A 17,384-nucleotide genomic window follows, 5' to 3' on the forward strand; every position below is an offset into this window, starting at 1 on the left:
GTAATTAGAATTTCTTCTATTCAAAGTTTTCTAGCCTCCAAAATAAAGTAGTCACTTGACTAACAGACATTATAAACCAAAAAGCAACTGACAGATTAGTTTTTGATTCAGTGAACAGTTGAATTCAGAGTTTTTAAAAGCATATTTTTTTCTTGTGCACACCCCGCACACCTTTTCCTATACTCCTTGAATAAGCAATTGATATGCCATCAGGGAAATTTGTAACTGGCAATCAATCACAGTGACTCCAGAATGGTGAGTGAACAATGATATGAAATTCAGACACTATTATAAACTTCACTATTTTCATCTTTTTTGAGTTGCATGGGTATTACATTAATGACTTTCAAATTAACAGCAGGGTTTTTAACAGAAATTATCATTGTTCATTTAGCACTGCTCATACAATAAGAGACAAAACAGCTGTCAAAAAACTCTGAAGTCTTCCAACCAAGAAAAAGCACTGAATATTAATCTCTAAAGAAAAAAAAAAATCAGCCAACACTGATCATTGTAGTTTAGGCAAAAAAGTTTCCTACTAAGTAACTACAGTAGTTGGTGAAACTACCTGTCACACTGACACTACACTATCCTAATGTATTCCCAAATAAATACGTTACTGGAGCTAAACCACATACGTTACTGGAGCCCTACCACACTGCTCCTTAACTCCACCTTCAAATACCAAATTATGCCTGCCTTATCAATCCCATGGTACAAACTGCTTATTATTGACTAAATGTGTTAAGTTTCTGGAAGGCATCTAAATAGGAAGAACCTGAAACAGGAAATATTTTGGTTAAAAGTGCCAATGGAAATGCAAATAAAACAAGTAGGAAAAAAATGAGAGATTTCTCTGTGTGAGATTTCGAGATGTGATGAAATGTGGGATTTTCAGTCTCAGCTTGCTTTATTCATCTTTGATTCTCTTCTATTTTGTTGTCAGGCAATGCTAACCTCTTCAATCGCACCTGCAGAAATTCTGTGTCCAGCAACATGGATCACATCATCAGCTCGAGACAGGACATACAGATAGCCATCTTCATCCATATAACCAGCATCCATAGTATCATAAAATCCCTAAATACAACACAATGAAAAATAAATTCAGAAAGAGTACTGTGAATACTCATTAATTTACCAGGAAACACAAAAAAAAAATTGACCTGTTTCACATTATTTATGCTTGAAAGATTTAATTCTGTAATATTTGTCACCATTTTTATATAATAGTATCCTGTGCAGCTCCCTTTACAGAAACGTTTTGTTGTCTTTATTAATAAAGAACAGAAAAAAAATAGATAAACCCTGACTTTTTTCCAATTCTGCTTACTTTGATCCCTGACAGCTTGGAGAAGGAGGTTGCCTGGATCTACACAAGGAAAATGGAATTACTGCAATATAGTGACGGTTGTCAAATTCATCCTAAAGATATTCCTGTTTGCTGTATCCAAACATAAACTGTCATCATGATGCAACTGCACACTAAAAATAATTTGTGTGACCAATTCACTCATTTACTTTCATTGAGCCATATCTTCCATTTTGAGCATTTCTATAGGGCCAATCTACCTATTTCTCCAAGGAAAGAAATAAACCAATCCTTGGATAGTTCATCTGACAAGGAAACATAACTAATGCAGCAAAGAACCTCCAATGTATTCAGATGTGCAGTGGACAAATAGCATTTTGGAGTGATATGAAGTTAGCATGGCTGCATGGCAACAGGAGGAGTGTATTTGAAAGTATGGTAGTGTATGGCTGCAGGTTTATATCTTAGATTAAATGACACGAAATGACTTTTTGGCTCAGAAGCTTATGGTTTACTTCTTCTGTTTCAGATCTTAAAAAAAACAACAGCATACCCAAGAGCTGAAATTATAGGTGAAAAAGGATTTATCTTGAAATGGTTTTAATTATATATACATAGATCAAAACCTCCAATGAAATTGTGACAACTTATGATAAACTGTTTCCCAGGTTAAATCTATTATCATTCAGTTCTGAAGCATTCTGAAGTTTAAATAATTGATTTCATAATTCTTACTGGAAACTTTTGGAAATATAACTTCTGAAATATTTCTTGATTTTCCCAAAGACCTGAGAATGCTCCAGGAGGCAAAGGCAACCTTAAATTGAAAAGAACAGAAGGAAGTAGTAAGAAAAACAGATATAACAAATACAACTCATGCTCTCCATTCATACTCTGTTTTCAGACAAATAATCATTGTCTACACAATCAGAAAACAGTTCAGCTTAATAATATGATGGTAACCGATAAAAAAGACTATGTATTATTACCATCAATGTATATAGCTCTGCACGGTATCCAGACCTTACCTTTTACATAATACAAGCACCTCAGTAAAATAATATTTGGTCTAGTAAACACTATATACTGTATTATAAATATGTTAACAGCATGTAGCTTTTAACATTTCTAAGGATTAAGTATCTGTTTGAAATTTGTGCATACACACTATGATACAGGCAACTGCATTATTATAGGTCTCTCTTTCTCATACACACCCACACATGCATAGACAGATGAATTATCAGACACACAGATCTTAGTTTATGTAAAAAGATAAAACTGAAAGGACTTCAATCACGAGAATCTGAGTAAAAATGCTTTTCTGTTTAAACTGTGCGTAATACTATTGGAAATACTGGAGAACTTCTGTGAAAGTATATTGATACAAGTCACTAAAAGAACCTTCTAAAATAGCTGCAAAATTCTGGATTGCTTTATTAGTTGAGTTTTGAATACATTTGCTTTATTAGTTGAGTTTTGAATATCCGTTTTTCAGTCAATGATATGGGCATAAGAAAATATGGGACACTTCACATACATATCTGTCAGAAGATAAGCTGCAGAAGCCACAGCTAAGTGCTTGTTTCTTTCTTCAAAGCTCTGACAGGGTCAAACACAGATTTCTTTAACTGTCTGAGAGATATAATACATTCAGGCATATCAACACAAGTTTTATGCAGCTTATCCCTAATAACAGAGATAGAATGATCATGTAAACAAACATTTATTTACATAAAATCAGAAATGCACCATACAGATTTTACTAGCATATGCCTGCATCACTAACTAGCCAGAGGTATTTTATTTTCTATGACAGTACCCCTGTGACATCAGAAGACAACATCTCTAGCAGAGAAACAGTTCTCTGCAGCATAGCAAATCTGGTGTCATTACAAGTCTATGATGGTCAGTCACAAGAACAGGTGCCACCAGCTCTGTGACATGCACATTTCCTAACATTACATATTCAAGAAGAATAGTTATAGTTTTTTATATATATACTTAGAGAGAGAGAGAGAGAGAGAGGCAGAAAGAGAGAAAAACACACTTCAAAAAAATCCTAGCTATGCTAAAACCAGTACAAACTACATCGAAAAGGCCATATCATCCAGTAATGATTTGAATGCCTGGTTTTCTACAATCCTAGTTTTTTCAGCTTAATTCAGGTCAGCTAGCATAATAGAATATACTACTATAAATACTACTGCTTTTTCTCTGACGGTTCTGGCTCAACACATCCCATACAGCACATTCCTTGAAAGTACAATTAAGGTATGGCCAGTAATGCCAAGACACTTCCCACGTAGTTACCCAGGGCTCAGGAGGGCAGGTTGGCCTCTGCCCATCTGGAAGAAATTCACTGCCCTATTTTAAGCCTTTCAGGCTTAGTAAGCATCTCTGTGATATAAAAACATGACCCATGGAGTGTTTGCCTTGAAAAAAAGATTAGAAAAACAATATATTGATCCTGGTGTTTGTGTACACATGCATTTAAAAGGAAAACAAAATCTCGTTTAGATTCAAGAAAAGCCACCAGAGAATGGCAGTTACTATGGCTGTTACCTGGTTGCTAATAGTACAACAATTCCTAACAGCCTCAGTCATTGCATATTTAGCACTTTAAATTTATTTAGCAGTCTAACATCTTTGTGATGGGAGAGAAAGAACAATTCATATTGATAAAGTCCTTAATTTCCCCACAGCTCTATTCAATACTTTGCAGTTAGTCACTGAATAGAAAAAAAAAACAGTTTTATTGCTGAAATTAGAAAAGTATTTTCCTTTCTGTCATTGTTTAAAAATCTAAACAGAGAAGTGTGGAACATATCACCAAAAATACAACCCTCACTTTCACTATTTTCTTTTCTTGTCCTTGTTTGGATTGTTTTTTTTTAAGATGGAGAGACCAGGGGTGTCTCATGTTCTAGTTTGGTGGGGTTTTTTTTGCTTGTTTGTTGAGTACTTTTTAGGAAAATTGTATTGATAAACACATCCATAGAGCATATTTTGTGAGTCTGTGGAAACCAGACTGCTAAATTAGTGACTACCAGTGCTACAGGTATCTCTGCAGCACATAATCATAACACAATGCAGACAACATCTGAAAATGTGCTTCCATGGCTTTCTGTGAAAGATTACTTGCAGTTAGGACCCCATTCATCCACTAAGCAAAAAGTGAATGACCTCTTCCATGTGTCAATCTTTCAGCACAATAATTCCAGAGCAATGGGCACATACAATTCTTGGCATCATGACTTAGTAGAATTTCTAGGTTCTGTGCAAACACAAATTAATAAAAGTAGAATTCAGCTTGCCAGAACATAATTATGTGTATTGAAATTTTGTCAGGACATCAGATTTAAAATGTCCAGAGCCAAATATACCTCAAAACCACTGCTGCCAGTGGGAATGCTGCCATAAATTCCAAAGGGAGCAGAACTGGATCATAATTACATGCAAGGAGCCAGAAGAGAGAAAATGAGACTGTCCAAAAATAACAGCAACCTGAAAACAGATATCTCTTGTTTTTATCAACCCCTCCATAAAAAAGGAACATTTTGAGATGTTTGATTTAGGTCTTTTTGCCCTAGAAAATGTAACACACACCCACAATAACTCAGCATTTAAAAACTGTTGCCTCTTTGTCTAAAAACTGAGTTGATACGCCAGATCTTTTGGCAATATTTTTACTAAGAGATATATCGACTAAAAATGCCAGGAATGCATAGGTAAGCATGACTGCTTTTGTTTCACAAGGGACAGGATCACAGAAGGCCAAGACAGGAGTAGGTAGGTTCCTTCATTATCATTTTCACAAAATACAAAGAAGTTGCTTTGCTTGGTTTTCCCTTGGGACATAATTACTGTATTTCTGTAGCTGTCTGTTACCAGCACTGTAACAGCAGTACAAATTATGCTATTCTCCATTTACTCCAGTCAAAGAAAGATTAAAATTGTTGAAGTACAAGAATACAGATCCAGGCCTATTTCTCATTTAAAGGTTGAATACATTTAAAACAGCATCAGAGAAACAAGGTAAACTGTGTAAATTAATGATTTAAAACATATGGGTTCATTTAACAAAGATTCATTCTGGTTACATTTTACAAAGATAAGCAGGTAATTTCATTATAAATTGGAGAGACTAAGATGAATGAGTTTGACAGCACCACAAAAAAACTCTGGAGTACTTTAATAGTAACTGTTTTCTGGTACAGAATTTTAAATGACAATTATTACTTGTTTTTTTAAGCATTGTTTCACAGTTCATTTAGTTCATTTTCATGCAACAGTGGTAGGCCTTTCAAAGAACAGTCCACCTTTAGCTTAGCCCAAGAAATCTGACTCCCACATAGCACATCCTTTCAGAATGCTACTCATCAAAATGGTGTAAAATTCCTTGTTAATGGAACCAAGCAATTATAGACAAAGAACTCAGAATTTTCACAGAAAACCGGATTTCTGAAATGAAATAATAAATTATTGGAGATGTTACCTTGCTGGAATTCAGAAAAGACATTCTTTTATTTTATAGTAGGCAATGATACTCAGAGGCTATTCATTACAGCCAGTCAAAGTAAATACAAGCCACTGTTAAATGAGTTTGGGCTTCTGAATGGAACAAAATAATCTTGACTACCAGCTATAATTATTACTCAGCATTTATGTAGGGTTGTGCATAAACATCACTCTTATAACAATTTTTGACTGCAAATTTGGAAGGCATCTGGAAGCTTTTTTAGCCTCTAGGAACAACAACACAGAAAAAAAGCTGAAGAAGAGTAGAGGATCTTGAACATTCATCAGTGTTTTAAAACCAGTGTTTCTAAATATTACTTTAGTTAGTTTTGTAACCCTGAAAAGGGTTACAAAAGTAGTTGATCTCAGTGTGGATTTTTCTTTATTGGGAAAAGAGAAAAAGCCATCAAAAACTAGTGAAAGTGCCTGGAAAAATTTCAAAGTAATGGAAGTTCAAATTTACTCAGCCAGAGATCTGCTAGAAAAGCTGTCTTTGGAAAAATTGCTCTCACATTGGAAGAGCTACTTATTGTTTTATCTGTAAAGGGAAAAGACAAAGCTGATAAACATGTAGAAGGCTGTTAGGAAGATAAATCTTTTGCACAGGTTCTTTATTTAAACTGACCTTCCATATAACACAGGCTAAAAGATGCCATCTACTAAATCCTGCCTCAACCCCACGACTTTTGGTTAAAATAGGTATCTAGGTTGGCTTAAAAATATCAAAGTAAACTACCATAATCTCAAGAATTTATTCCAATATCTTAATACTTTCACTGCTAAAACAGTGCTTTATTTGTCATCCGAATGCATCTAGCTTCAGCTTCCAATTTCTTTATGCTAGATTAAACAGCCATGTCTCAGAGATTTTTTTTCCTGGCCTTGAAAAGGTTACTGTTTTACAGATCTTGGGTGAATTACATACAACAGGTTTTCATACCATGTGGATTCTAGCACTCAGGTCACTCTCATGCATATTTTCCCCAAAATCCAGTCACTTTCTCAATAGTCCTCTGAAATAACAGCCATAAGAACCAAGCATAAAGCATCAATGGATGTAGTAACATCACATCCACAGACAGTAATGTTGGCTCCTCTTCAGTTTCCTTACTGAATAACAAGGAATCATATTGCCTGCAGTTACACTAGCAGCTACCTTTCACTCAAAGATTCTGTGTATCCAGAGGTTTATCCACTGTAACATAAAAAGCTCATTTTAAAGTCACTGCTTTCTAGGGTCCTTCATCTTATAGATCTAGCAAATTTTGACTTTACCTAGCTGTACAGCCCTTGCTTACAAGAACACATTCTTATTGCCTCCTTTTCTTCCTGGGCTGTGGGAGAGCACAGGGAGCTGTGACTTTTCCCATGGGTATATTCCAGTTGGATTGATCAAACGTTGACTCATCAAGCCCTACAAGATCTTACTTCAGTTTTTTTAATTAAATACCAAGGTACTACAGTGTGCTGCAAAAGATCACATCTTTTTCTTTCCCTTTTCTTTCCTTTAAGGTCTCTTGGTTAGGATTCTATCGAGCACTAGAATGATTACAATCCTGGCTTCATGTTGCTTCATCCTTTCCCACAGATACTGACTTTCTTTTTAACGCATTTTAAGAAATATTGAGTAAGCTCTTTATTGAACATTTACTTGCTCACTAAATACTGTAAAAATATTGAACACATTAGCACAAATAGGAAAACTGTCAATAGGTTGCCTATTTGGAATAACACCTCTTCTACTAAAGGATATTCACTCTAAGGTATTTGCTTTGGAAGTACAGTCATGTACTAGTGCTTTGGCTAACTTATAATGTATAATCATAAAAAGCTGTGAATTTATCATCACTATTTCTTTATAAATATTGACTATTTAAAATTTATCATGAATAAATATTTTTAAATGTATTTTAGTTTTTACAGCACTGTACATAAAGTTTTGCATGATTGCACTCAATACAATGAAGTGGGTCATCATTCCAAACATTCTATTTTAGAACATTTTGCTTTTTCTTCCTCTTCCTTCACTAATTCCAAGTCCATAAAAACAAATTCCACAACATTAGTAGTTTACAGAGCCTCTCACACAGCCACTTTTCTTAAATGCAATTAAACCAATGCAACTAAAGCATTTCAGAATCACTGTATGATATAAGTACACTGGTTCACCTCCTGCTGGATATGGAACATATTTATGTGATTCCATGCAGTGGAGATCACTAAAGCAAACTTGTAAATACTTACCCTGCAAAACTCCACTATCATGGTACAAAATTAACTACATAAACACTGGAGGAAGTGTAACTAGGGTCTAGCAGAAAATTTACTGGCAGTCACTACTCTCTGGAAAGAATGAGCACAAGGCAAATGTAGTCCTGTTGTACATGAATATAAAGAATAATGCTAGCTAATGAGACAGTGCTGATGACTGCTTCAAAAAAATAAACATAATTGGTTTGTGATATTTCCAATGTATAAGATGGAAACTGGAATTTACATGGGATTTCTCTTTGCTAATGTTCCTTATAACAACAGACAACCTAGAAAATTCTTATGGCTAATCAAAATTACATATATAAGTACATACAAGTATGTACATACAAGTGTATTTTCATGTGCGCATTAATTACAGGCAGGCCACAACAATGCAAGCAGAAGTGTGTCACTAAACCAGACTGGTCTTGCTAATGGAAATGGAAGTCACTGCTGCTATCATTTTCACTTCAGAATAAATTCTCAGAATCTTTCATGTCCAAAAATTCTAGCTCAGAAAAAAATACATTGCGGCATTTGCTTTTGTTCTCCCCAGCTGCAAGCAGCTCTTGGGAGCCCGGCTGTGGCGTAGCTTCCATGTGCTGCCGGGGTTTTCTGCCACGGGATCCCAGACATGGCTACCGTGTCCCGGGCGCATGGGCTGGCCAGCCGCTGTTACCGTGCGCTAGGGATCCGGCAAAGAAGTAAGGAATTTGTCCATTTACTCTGTGCTGGGCTGGAACGGTTTATTGGTCACGTGGCACAGTTAGATGGAAAGACGCAACCGCTCCTGGCACTCTCATGGGAGAAAATAGCGCCTGGGTGCCAGCAGGGTAGGATTTTATGGAGGGGTGGGGCAAGAGGATCCACAGCCTCCCGTCCAATAGGGGCGGCTGCCGTGGCAGTGACGCCAGCAACAGCGACCAACCAAGACGGCGCTGGGGCTGTTCCTGGTTCCCAGGGCTAGTGGGGATGCGGCATCAGGGAGACTGGCGGGGATCTCTCTGGCAAGGATGGGGAGTGTCTGCCGGAGTGACTGGGGTAAGCTCCAATAGCACGCAGCTAGGAGCAAACAACCGTGGAGAGGGGAAACACGGGGGGTATTACAGAATTCTGTGGGATTACAGAACTTGGCTATCTAACATAAATTAACAACCCCTAATCTAAACCCGAACCCCAGGATGCAGCAATACATATAAATTTAAAAATAATTGATACAAGCCCATCCTCATAATCTTTAGTAAACTTTATTTTTCCTTGTCCTACTATCACACTGCTTTCAATTATTTTATCCTGAAAGACTTGTGAAATCAAAAATATTATTGCAGTGTCCAGGTAAACTAGTATGTATGACAGTTTTTATCCAAGAATAATCTGTTCAAAGGGCAGAGATGATGGTTATATGGAAAAAAAAAACCAGAACAAGTATCAGTTGGCAGAAAAGTAAAGAACATACTTGGGGGAGCAAGTTGGAGTATTTAGATGTAAGAACTACCTTTCTAGAGTATTTGACTCCTGCAGAATGAAATTAAAATTTAAAGCTCTGCTGCAATAATAGATATTTTAAATACTGTACTTAGGAAAACTGCAGGCCTCAAGCAGCCCCATATCGTCTTTACCAGGAGTTAGTCTAGGATAAAAACAACCAAGAACTGCAGTTTACCACTTCTGCACAGCTGTTGTTGTAAGTAGTGCACGGCCACTCTCCTCTCCAAGAAACACTGAAGAATATTTCTCAACTCACCTATGCTACAGGTGAAGCAAATCCCTGTGTTTTTTCACATTTCACTACTAACGGTATGACCGCATAATAGTCAGAACTATCCTGAGTCCCCCATTTTCTTCCAGCTGCAGGGGGACATGTTCTGGGCTGACAAACAAGCACTGTTAGTAACAAGGATCATCTCCACTACTTTAAAGGGTCTGTACATATAGAAGACTGCTGAAGAGAGAAATGCCTTCTTTGAAGGAGGACTTCATGAAACCTTGCTTTAATAAAAAAATAAAATAAACAATACAATAAACATAGACATGATAATACTGTGGGATTACACTTTCTTGAGTGATATGCTGCTAAAAACAAACAAACCTCTTTTCATTATCAATTTATTTGATTACAGCAAAAGTCATGCTGAGCAAGATAAAACAAAACAAATGAAACAACAAATGAATATATTAACACATTTGTAATCCCTTGAGAAAACATCTAAATGTGGGGCAGCATTAGGGAAGATAAATTCTGGCTAGAAGAGGTAGGCATTAATCCCAAAGAGAATCTTCTAATATGGCAATATCACTCCTGACAGGCACTTAAAAATAGTAAAACTCAAAAATGTATGCACACATATTCCAACATTACCTGTTAGTCTGTCTTTCAACTTGTTTGGCAGAGTTGCTAAAGATGGAGTTCATTCCACTCCCCTTTTGGTAGATAAGGCTAAGTACCTACCCTAAGCCAACTGTGCCACTCCTGCAGACATTGGAGAGACATGAACACATCTGGAAGGTAATTTATTCCATCCTAGTTGAATAACTGGGCATGAACAATATAATGAATAATAATAACTAATCTGAATATCTAAGCAGCTAGGATCAATTTTCTTACAAAATACCTTTTCTCTCTCCGTTGATTACAATCCTGTATTTTACTACGGCTTCAGGCACTACAGAGGTGAGAGCTTTGAAAGACAATTTTCCACCCTGAGCTGGGTTACTGATACTAAGAACCAAAGTTGATAAAAGGTTGGAGCAATTTTAAGTACTTGTGCTTGGTATGAATGTACATACTCAACAATGGAGTGAATGCACAACCTTATACGTGTTTCAAGAAAACTACACCTAAATATGAGTCTGCTGACTTGGGAGAGTTAAACCTACGCGTTAAACCTATGTGTCCTGGTGGGTTAGCTGAAGATGCTGAGAATGAGGCAGGGTATAGACTTCATCCTAAAAACACACATACACACAGTATCACACAGTACAGTAAGTTCATGTGATACTACTTTAGTCTCCACAGGGGTCTAGTTACATAAGATCAGTGGTACAGCTGAGTAAAAAGTCTCCCCACCTCAGCAGCTCCACCTCCCACACAAGCTCTGCGCCAGCCTACCCACACTCTTGCCGCTGCATGTCTGCAGCTCCTGCGCCTGCAGCTCCTATTTCTCACCCCCAGCTCGTGTGCCTCAGCCAACTGCAACCCTCAGCTAACTGCGTTAAAAATTCATCAAAATTGGTACATCTGTCCCAAGGCTTCAGCTTTTGACAGATTTTCAGTTCACTGAAGGTTAATACTAATCTTTGCATTTCCTTTCATTCATCTAAGCAAGTAGTGAAGACTCTGAGCTACCACAACTCTCCAAAAACCTACCACAGAAGAAATGGATGAATACATTTCCTTTGGGACTTGTATTTGCTCACAGTTAGAAAGTGTTCAGAGCTGAAGTTATTTTCTGTGACTGAAAAAAAAGGTGGGTACAGATACCACATTCATCACAAAGCAGGTGTTTCTCTCTGAGGAAAAAAAAAACTCTTTGAGGAAAATGCCATTTGCCTGAAAGCCTGTAAAACATCCAGAATACAGAGCTGGCATGGGCTGTAAAGAGCACTAGCCCATAGAATGCTACAGGAGTAAGGAAAGGTCCTGGCCAAAGTGAGAAAGCAGCAGGCAAGATAAATGTAACTGATGTTCACAAGGCTTTCTAAACAGAGGCCTTTTTATCTAAGGTAATGTGCCAAGAAAAGTGTACTTTAAAAAGAATATTAGAGTTTATGGAACTCATCTGTCAGGAGTCTGGTAAATGGTCCTAAAAATCACCTACATGATGCACTGCAGGGTTTTTTGATTTTTTTTTTCCCTGGAGTCCCTTCTTGCATGTATTTTGTCCAAGTACTGGACAAAATGAACAAATGAACACTCTTCCATGCAAAGCACACAGAGAAACATCTTGCTTTTTTTTTTAATAGAGAACAGAAAATACATGTTCTCCCTCTAAAAAGGTGCATCAGTTGGGATTAGGAGATCATGAAAGTAGAAGCAGCATCACACTTGTGAGCCGAAGCATGCCAATTTGTACTGCTGTACTATTTCACTAAATGGAAAGATAAAATACTGAAGGGAATGATTTAATATCTTGCTCATACATTAAAAGAGGAAGGCATCACTCTGTGCCAACACCCTGATAGTTAAGAAAATGGTAAACTTTGCTGTAGTCTAAGAAAAACTCATTCATTCACACAACTTTGTCTGCAATTTTTCAACATTAATGAACATAAACCATTCAGGGAGTTTGGTATCAGTATCAGAGACAGACAGACATACTTTTCAATCCTCATTACTTCAATTATTCTTATTTTTATATAAACTTTAGTCAAAAGACGATCAAGCCATGTAGGAAGTTTCTTTTAACTGTACGATATTTATTTTTCTTACTTTACCACAATATTTCCCAAAGTCTTTGCCTTCACTGGTTTCTTATTTTCATCCAGAATCATGACTGTAAAAAAATAATATAGGAAGGAAACTCAAGTTTAGTAGTGCATTTTTAGGTGAAGGAAAATGTCTTTCTTTATAGATATCAATTTATATCACACTTCAGAATGGCAATACACCAAGCAACAGAAGGAATTAAGTAATTTGGGAGTGCCAAACTGGATAATCTCATGACTTTATTAACATTCAGCCTTAAGTACAAAAAGTCTTAAATAATACTTGTGCTTTGGAAGCAGAAATAGCACAAATTCCCAAAAGGGAAAAACACAGAACTAAAAAGTAAAAGAAGCTTTCATACTGGAAAATCTAAACTTCTACATAGCAAAGAACCATTAAGATACATCACAAATATAAATAAAAAATATGTGGGTGACATGAGCAAGAAATAACAACCAAGATGACTGAAGTCTAACCCAGTTCAGGTGAGAAATACTATTAGCAGTAAATAAGTATATCTGGTTTTCAAAGGCTCTCAGGAGTCCCCAAAAAATGTTCTTCAGCTAACAAGGTTCATTGCAGTCTAGCAAAAAGAGATCAAGTAACTTTTGAACTACCCAAAGCTGCACAGCAGGGTAATGCTCAAAGTACAGGACAGAGTCCAGACTTCCCAAATGAAGCCTTTCCCCTGGATGACAGGGGTCCACCACCTTCAGTGAAAGCATCATATCCTAATACTGAGATTTCTGAGGAAATCATCTGAAATAGCCTCTTATGTGCAGTTATCTGGGAAATGAAGCTACTACAACCATCCATTCCATCTCAAGGTGTGGGCATAAGAAAGGAATGACAGATACTACCTTGGCCTATGATAATGAAATTACATAAGGTGAAGCACCTAAACCATAGAAAAACAGAGAGGGAAGATTTTGATAGACTGGGCTGATAAGAATTACATGCTTTTTGAAGCCTGCCCAAGCAATGAAAGCAATGTTCAGCTGTATCTAAATCTCTACAAATAATCTTACATTCTGGACTACAAAGTTCCAGACAAAATTGGGAAAAGTGGATGACAGACTTCTGACTAAAAGTCTGCTAAAACTTATATCAGTAATATCATATCCTATCCCTTCAAAGAGCACCAACATCTGTCATTTACTCCTTCTGGCTGAAGCTACTCCATCAAAGATGATGGTAATTTAAAAATAACTGAAGAGCCTGCTGGAAGCAATGGCTCTGCACACAGACACAAGCAAGTACACAAGACCAGTTTTATAAAGACCTGCTTGTGTAGCTGTCAGTGTTTTCTCTCCTATTTTCATAATACTAAGTAAAATCTAATCAGCTTACTGTATCTGTTTCATCAAGGTACCAATCCCAGTATTTAGTCTTCTCCTTGCAAGCTACCTATTTCAATGTAGAAACATTTGGGGAAGTGAGATACTATGCTGCTCACTCCTGAATTACTGAAGAACTGACTTGTTTCTTCAAAATGTGGCTTCAGTCTGAAAATGCACTCCAATTACCTGCAAAGGTTCAAGGAGATCAAGGGAAAAGCACAGTATAATGTCTAACTAAAGGCAACAGACCTAGAAATTAATATTGTATCTTGACTCACTTTTAAATGCAGTTTGTGCCACTACACTTTGATATCATAACTTTTATTCCCTTTGTCCCTAATAATCAGCAACAAATCAGTTTCTTTTTAGCAATATGTAATAGGAAAGAGTTTGTACACATTAAAAAAAAAAGTAGGTCTTGCAACTTCCTCTTTATATTGCAGCATGTCTTTACCAGCCATTTAGAGTTGTATGTATAAACTAAAACCACAGTACCTTCTAACTGGCATAAGGATCTCCTCTAATAAATCTAGTAACAGCAGGAAAACAACACCAAACAGAAGTGGATGACAGCAAGACAGCAGCCAAAATAGAGTAATTTTTAAAAAATCACTGGTTTGTGAATAGCTGCATTACAGACCATATTTGGTCAAAGACTGAAAGAAGTAAAATTATCCCATAATTCTTTAGTGAATTTCAGTGCTCATTTTTTATTTCCTCTATACGGTATGCTAAAGACATTTCCATCATTCTCTTTGAAGAAAATCTTTACTTACACTAGTCCCAATGTTCCAAAATATTCATCAGAAATTTTTATATTCTTGTTACTTGTATTTCTTCCTAGTCCTGACTATCATCTGCTAAACATGTGTAATGCAATTACCTTCTTTCACCCTTTCCTACTTATTAGAATTCTGGAGAAACTTCATGGCTTTGTTTTAATGTTGTTTTTAAGCTACTGCTCATCTTCATGCCGTAACTGTAAGCATCGAAACCAAGAGCTGCTAAAAACTTTTGAAGTTTTTTTTAATGCTCACCACCACTAACATGTATTAAAACAAAATAACAGCTTAGATCTTTCTGACCAATGATGTGAGATCCTTTTCTGAAGACCACTTGATCTTTAATGTAATTATTTTTCAGATTTCAAGTAACTCTTTAAAATTGTGTTAAAATCAGGGTTCCCAGGTATTAAAATACTTCTGCATTCTTAATCCTAGAAATACCTTCCAGACAATGATTTCTCATCCTTTTTGTGCTGGTCCATAGCCTACCATTTCTCCTGGCTGGAAATAAAAATGCTCTGCAGGTACTGAAAAACAGTTTGCTCAAGTTGTGTAGACGTGCAGAAGTGCATGTAGAAATATAGATGAGTAATGTGTCAAAGTATGTGCTAGCCTTTTCATATAATAAAGGCAGAAGTAGTCGATCAATTTTCTTGAAGATTACTCTGAAATTTTTATTCACAATCACATTCTATAACACACAAGAAAGCAGGAAGGAGGAAAATAATAAGACTGTAATTTTCTTTTACTACAAGATATGACAATTAAAGAGTACATACTCAGGAATATAAGCAATGTTCTTTCCTAGTAACATTTTTAGCAGTCTTACCATTATATCCTGGCACTGGTTTTCCTGCCTGTCCGGGTGGAGGTGTTGTAGAGTTCCCCAAACCAATGCAGGAAGCTGTAATTGCAGAACCAGATTCTATTAAAAGAACACACATACAGTCAGTTAAGGCTGGGGTTAGTTCCATTCAGTATTTACTAGTTTTAAGTTTTATGATGCTCAGCACATCAGAAATTTTTTTAAAAAATCCTAGACAAACAATACAAGATTTAGAATTCACAGAATCATAGAATATGCTGAGTTGGAAGGGACTTCTAGATATCATTGAAGTCCAACTCCTGGACACCACCAGGAAGCACACCATGTGCCTAAGAGCATTGTCCAAACACTTCTTCAACTCTGTCAGGCTTGGTGGTGTGACCACTGCCCTGGGGAGCCTGTTCCACTGCCCAACCACCCTCTGGGTAAAGAGCCTTGTCCTAATATCTGACCTAAACCTCCCTTGGCTCAGCTTCATGCCACTCCCTTGAATTCTGTCACTGGTCACAAAAGGGAAGAGATTGGTACCTGCCCCTCCACTTCCTCTTGTGAGGAAGTTGAAGGCCAGAGTGACATCTCACCTCAGTCACCTCCAGGCTGAACAGATCAACTGACCTCAGCTGCTCCTCATACACCTTCCCCTCAAAGTCCTTCACCCTCTTTGCAGCCATTTTTTGGACACTTTCCAAAGCTTTATCGTTTTGATATTATGGCACCCAAAACTGCCCCAGCACTCGAGGTGAGGCCGCCTCAGTGCAGACAATCCCCTCCCCTGACCAGCTGGCAATGTTGTACCTGATGCCCCCCAGGATGTGGGTGGCTCCTCCTGCTGAGGAGCACACCAATCCTTACGGGATCCTTCACTACTTGTGTCAGAAAGCTGTCATCAATGCTTTCCAGTAATGCTGACACCTTCCTAATCATCCCCACAGTTAAGCAGCTAGAAATCCTTCCCTCCTCACCTTCCTCTCTTTTCACGTAACATTTTTATACTACCAGAGTTGTTATCATACAAGAATAAATACTATCAAGTCATATAAAAGAGAGTCTAAGACTGAAAAAAGTCCAGTTGCTCTTCACTCTTCCCCTCTAAGGAAACAATCTACAGAAATTACTTTGAAATGCTGCTGTAACTCTGAGCCAGAGAAAACAAAGTGTAGGTGGTTTTAGATATTAGCAGGAACACAGGATGAGACTCTACTTTAAAAAGAGGACTTTATCACTCTGATGATGTCTCAGGTCACTTGGCCTGGAATTCATAGTCCCTGCCACCCAGCAAATAAAGCAGATTTGTCTCCAGCTGCAGATGTATATCTAATCAGTATGTTCAAACCTATTTCAGTATGTTTGCATCAGGAAATTAAAGTAATTTTTGCTGTGAATTTTTTTAACCTCCATAGCATTCATCTTCTACTTCAGAAGTTGTTATGTGACTATTCAAGTACTTAAATAAGCAAAAACATAAACAAACTTACAGACTCTTGTAGTGTCTTTACAGTAGGTGTTAGTAAGTAGCTGAAAGCTTAGCATTTACAGCACAGCTGAACTAGGGCCTAAATACAACTGTTGTACACAGAATAAAAATTATCAACCCTCCACACTAATAAAGACAGGCTAAAAGGTTTGCTTTGTTGTTTCTTAATCTTTCCCCATTCCATCCTCTACTTAGTGCAAATTCCGTGCACAGTCGTGGGGGAATCTTTTCTTCTAACACACAGAACACCCAGGCTACAGTTACAGTGGTGACACAGTATCAAAATGATCTACCATACCCCATCTGTGATCACACTGAGAAGTTGTAGAAAAACAAAATGTATTCAACAGTTTTGGAGCCTTATTTTCTTCACAGTATTTATACTGAAGAATTTTCCTCTTTTACTGGGAACAGAAGGAACAGTGAATTGGAAAAGACAGTAGAACA

At 37.0% G+C, this 17,384-nt stretch overlaps 1 protein-coding gene across 6 annotated transcripts in view; it reads right to left on the reverse strand.

The window, feature by feature from the left end:
* Nucleotides 1–17,384, reverse strand: part of ACSS3 (acyl-CoA synthetase short chain family member 3) — a 106,173-nt gene that overhangs the window by 36,036 nt on the left and 52,753 nt on the right. For 5 of the 6 annotated variants that reach the window (XM_053942050.1, XM_053942051.1, XM_053942048.1 and 2 more), the window contains exons 10-13: nt 15,467–15,562; nt 12,516–12,579; nt 2,048–2,129; nt 958–1,080 (exon numbers count right to left, since the gene is read on the reverse strand). In XM_053942050.1, coding sequence (XP_053798025.1) covers nt 958–1,080; nt 2,048–2,129; nt 12,516–12,579; nt 15,467–15,562 — 365 coding nt within the window. The remainder of the gene's footprint in view (nt 1–957; nt 1,081–2,047; nt 2,130–12,515; nt 12,580–15,466; nt 15,563–17,384) is intronic. The other variant, XM_053942049.1, reaches the window with a different exon arrangement.

The sequence above is a fragment of the Vidua chalybeata genome, chromosome 5 (assembly GCF_026979565.1).
Source record: "Vidua chalybeata isolate OUT-0048 chromosome 5, bVidCha1 merged haplotype, whole genome shotgun sequence".
Taxonomy (NCBI): Eukaryota; Metazoa; Chordata; class Aves; order Passeriformes; family Viduidae; genus Vidua; species Vidua chalybeata.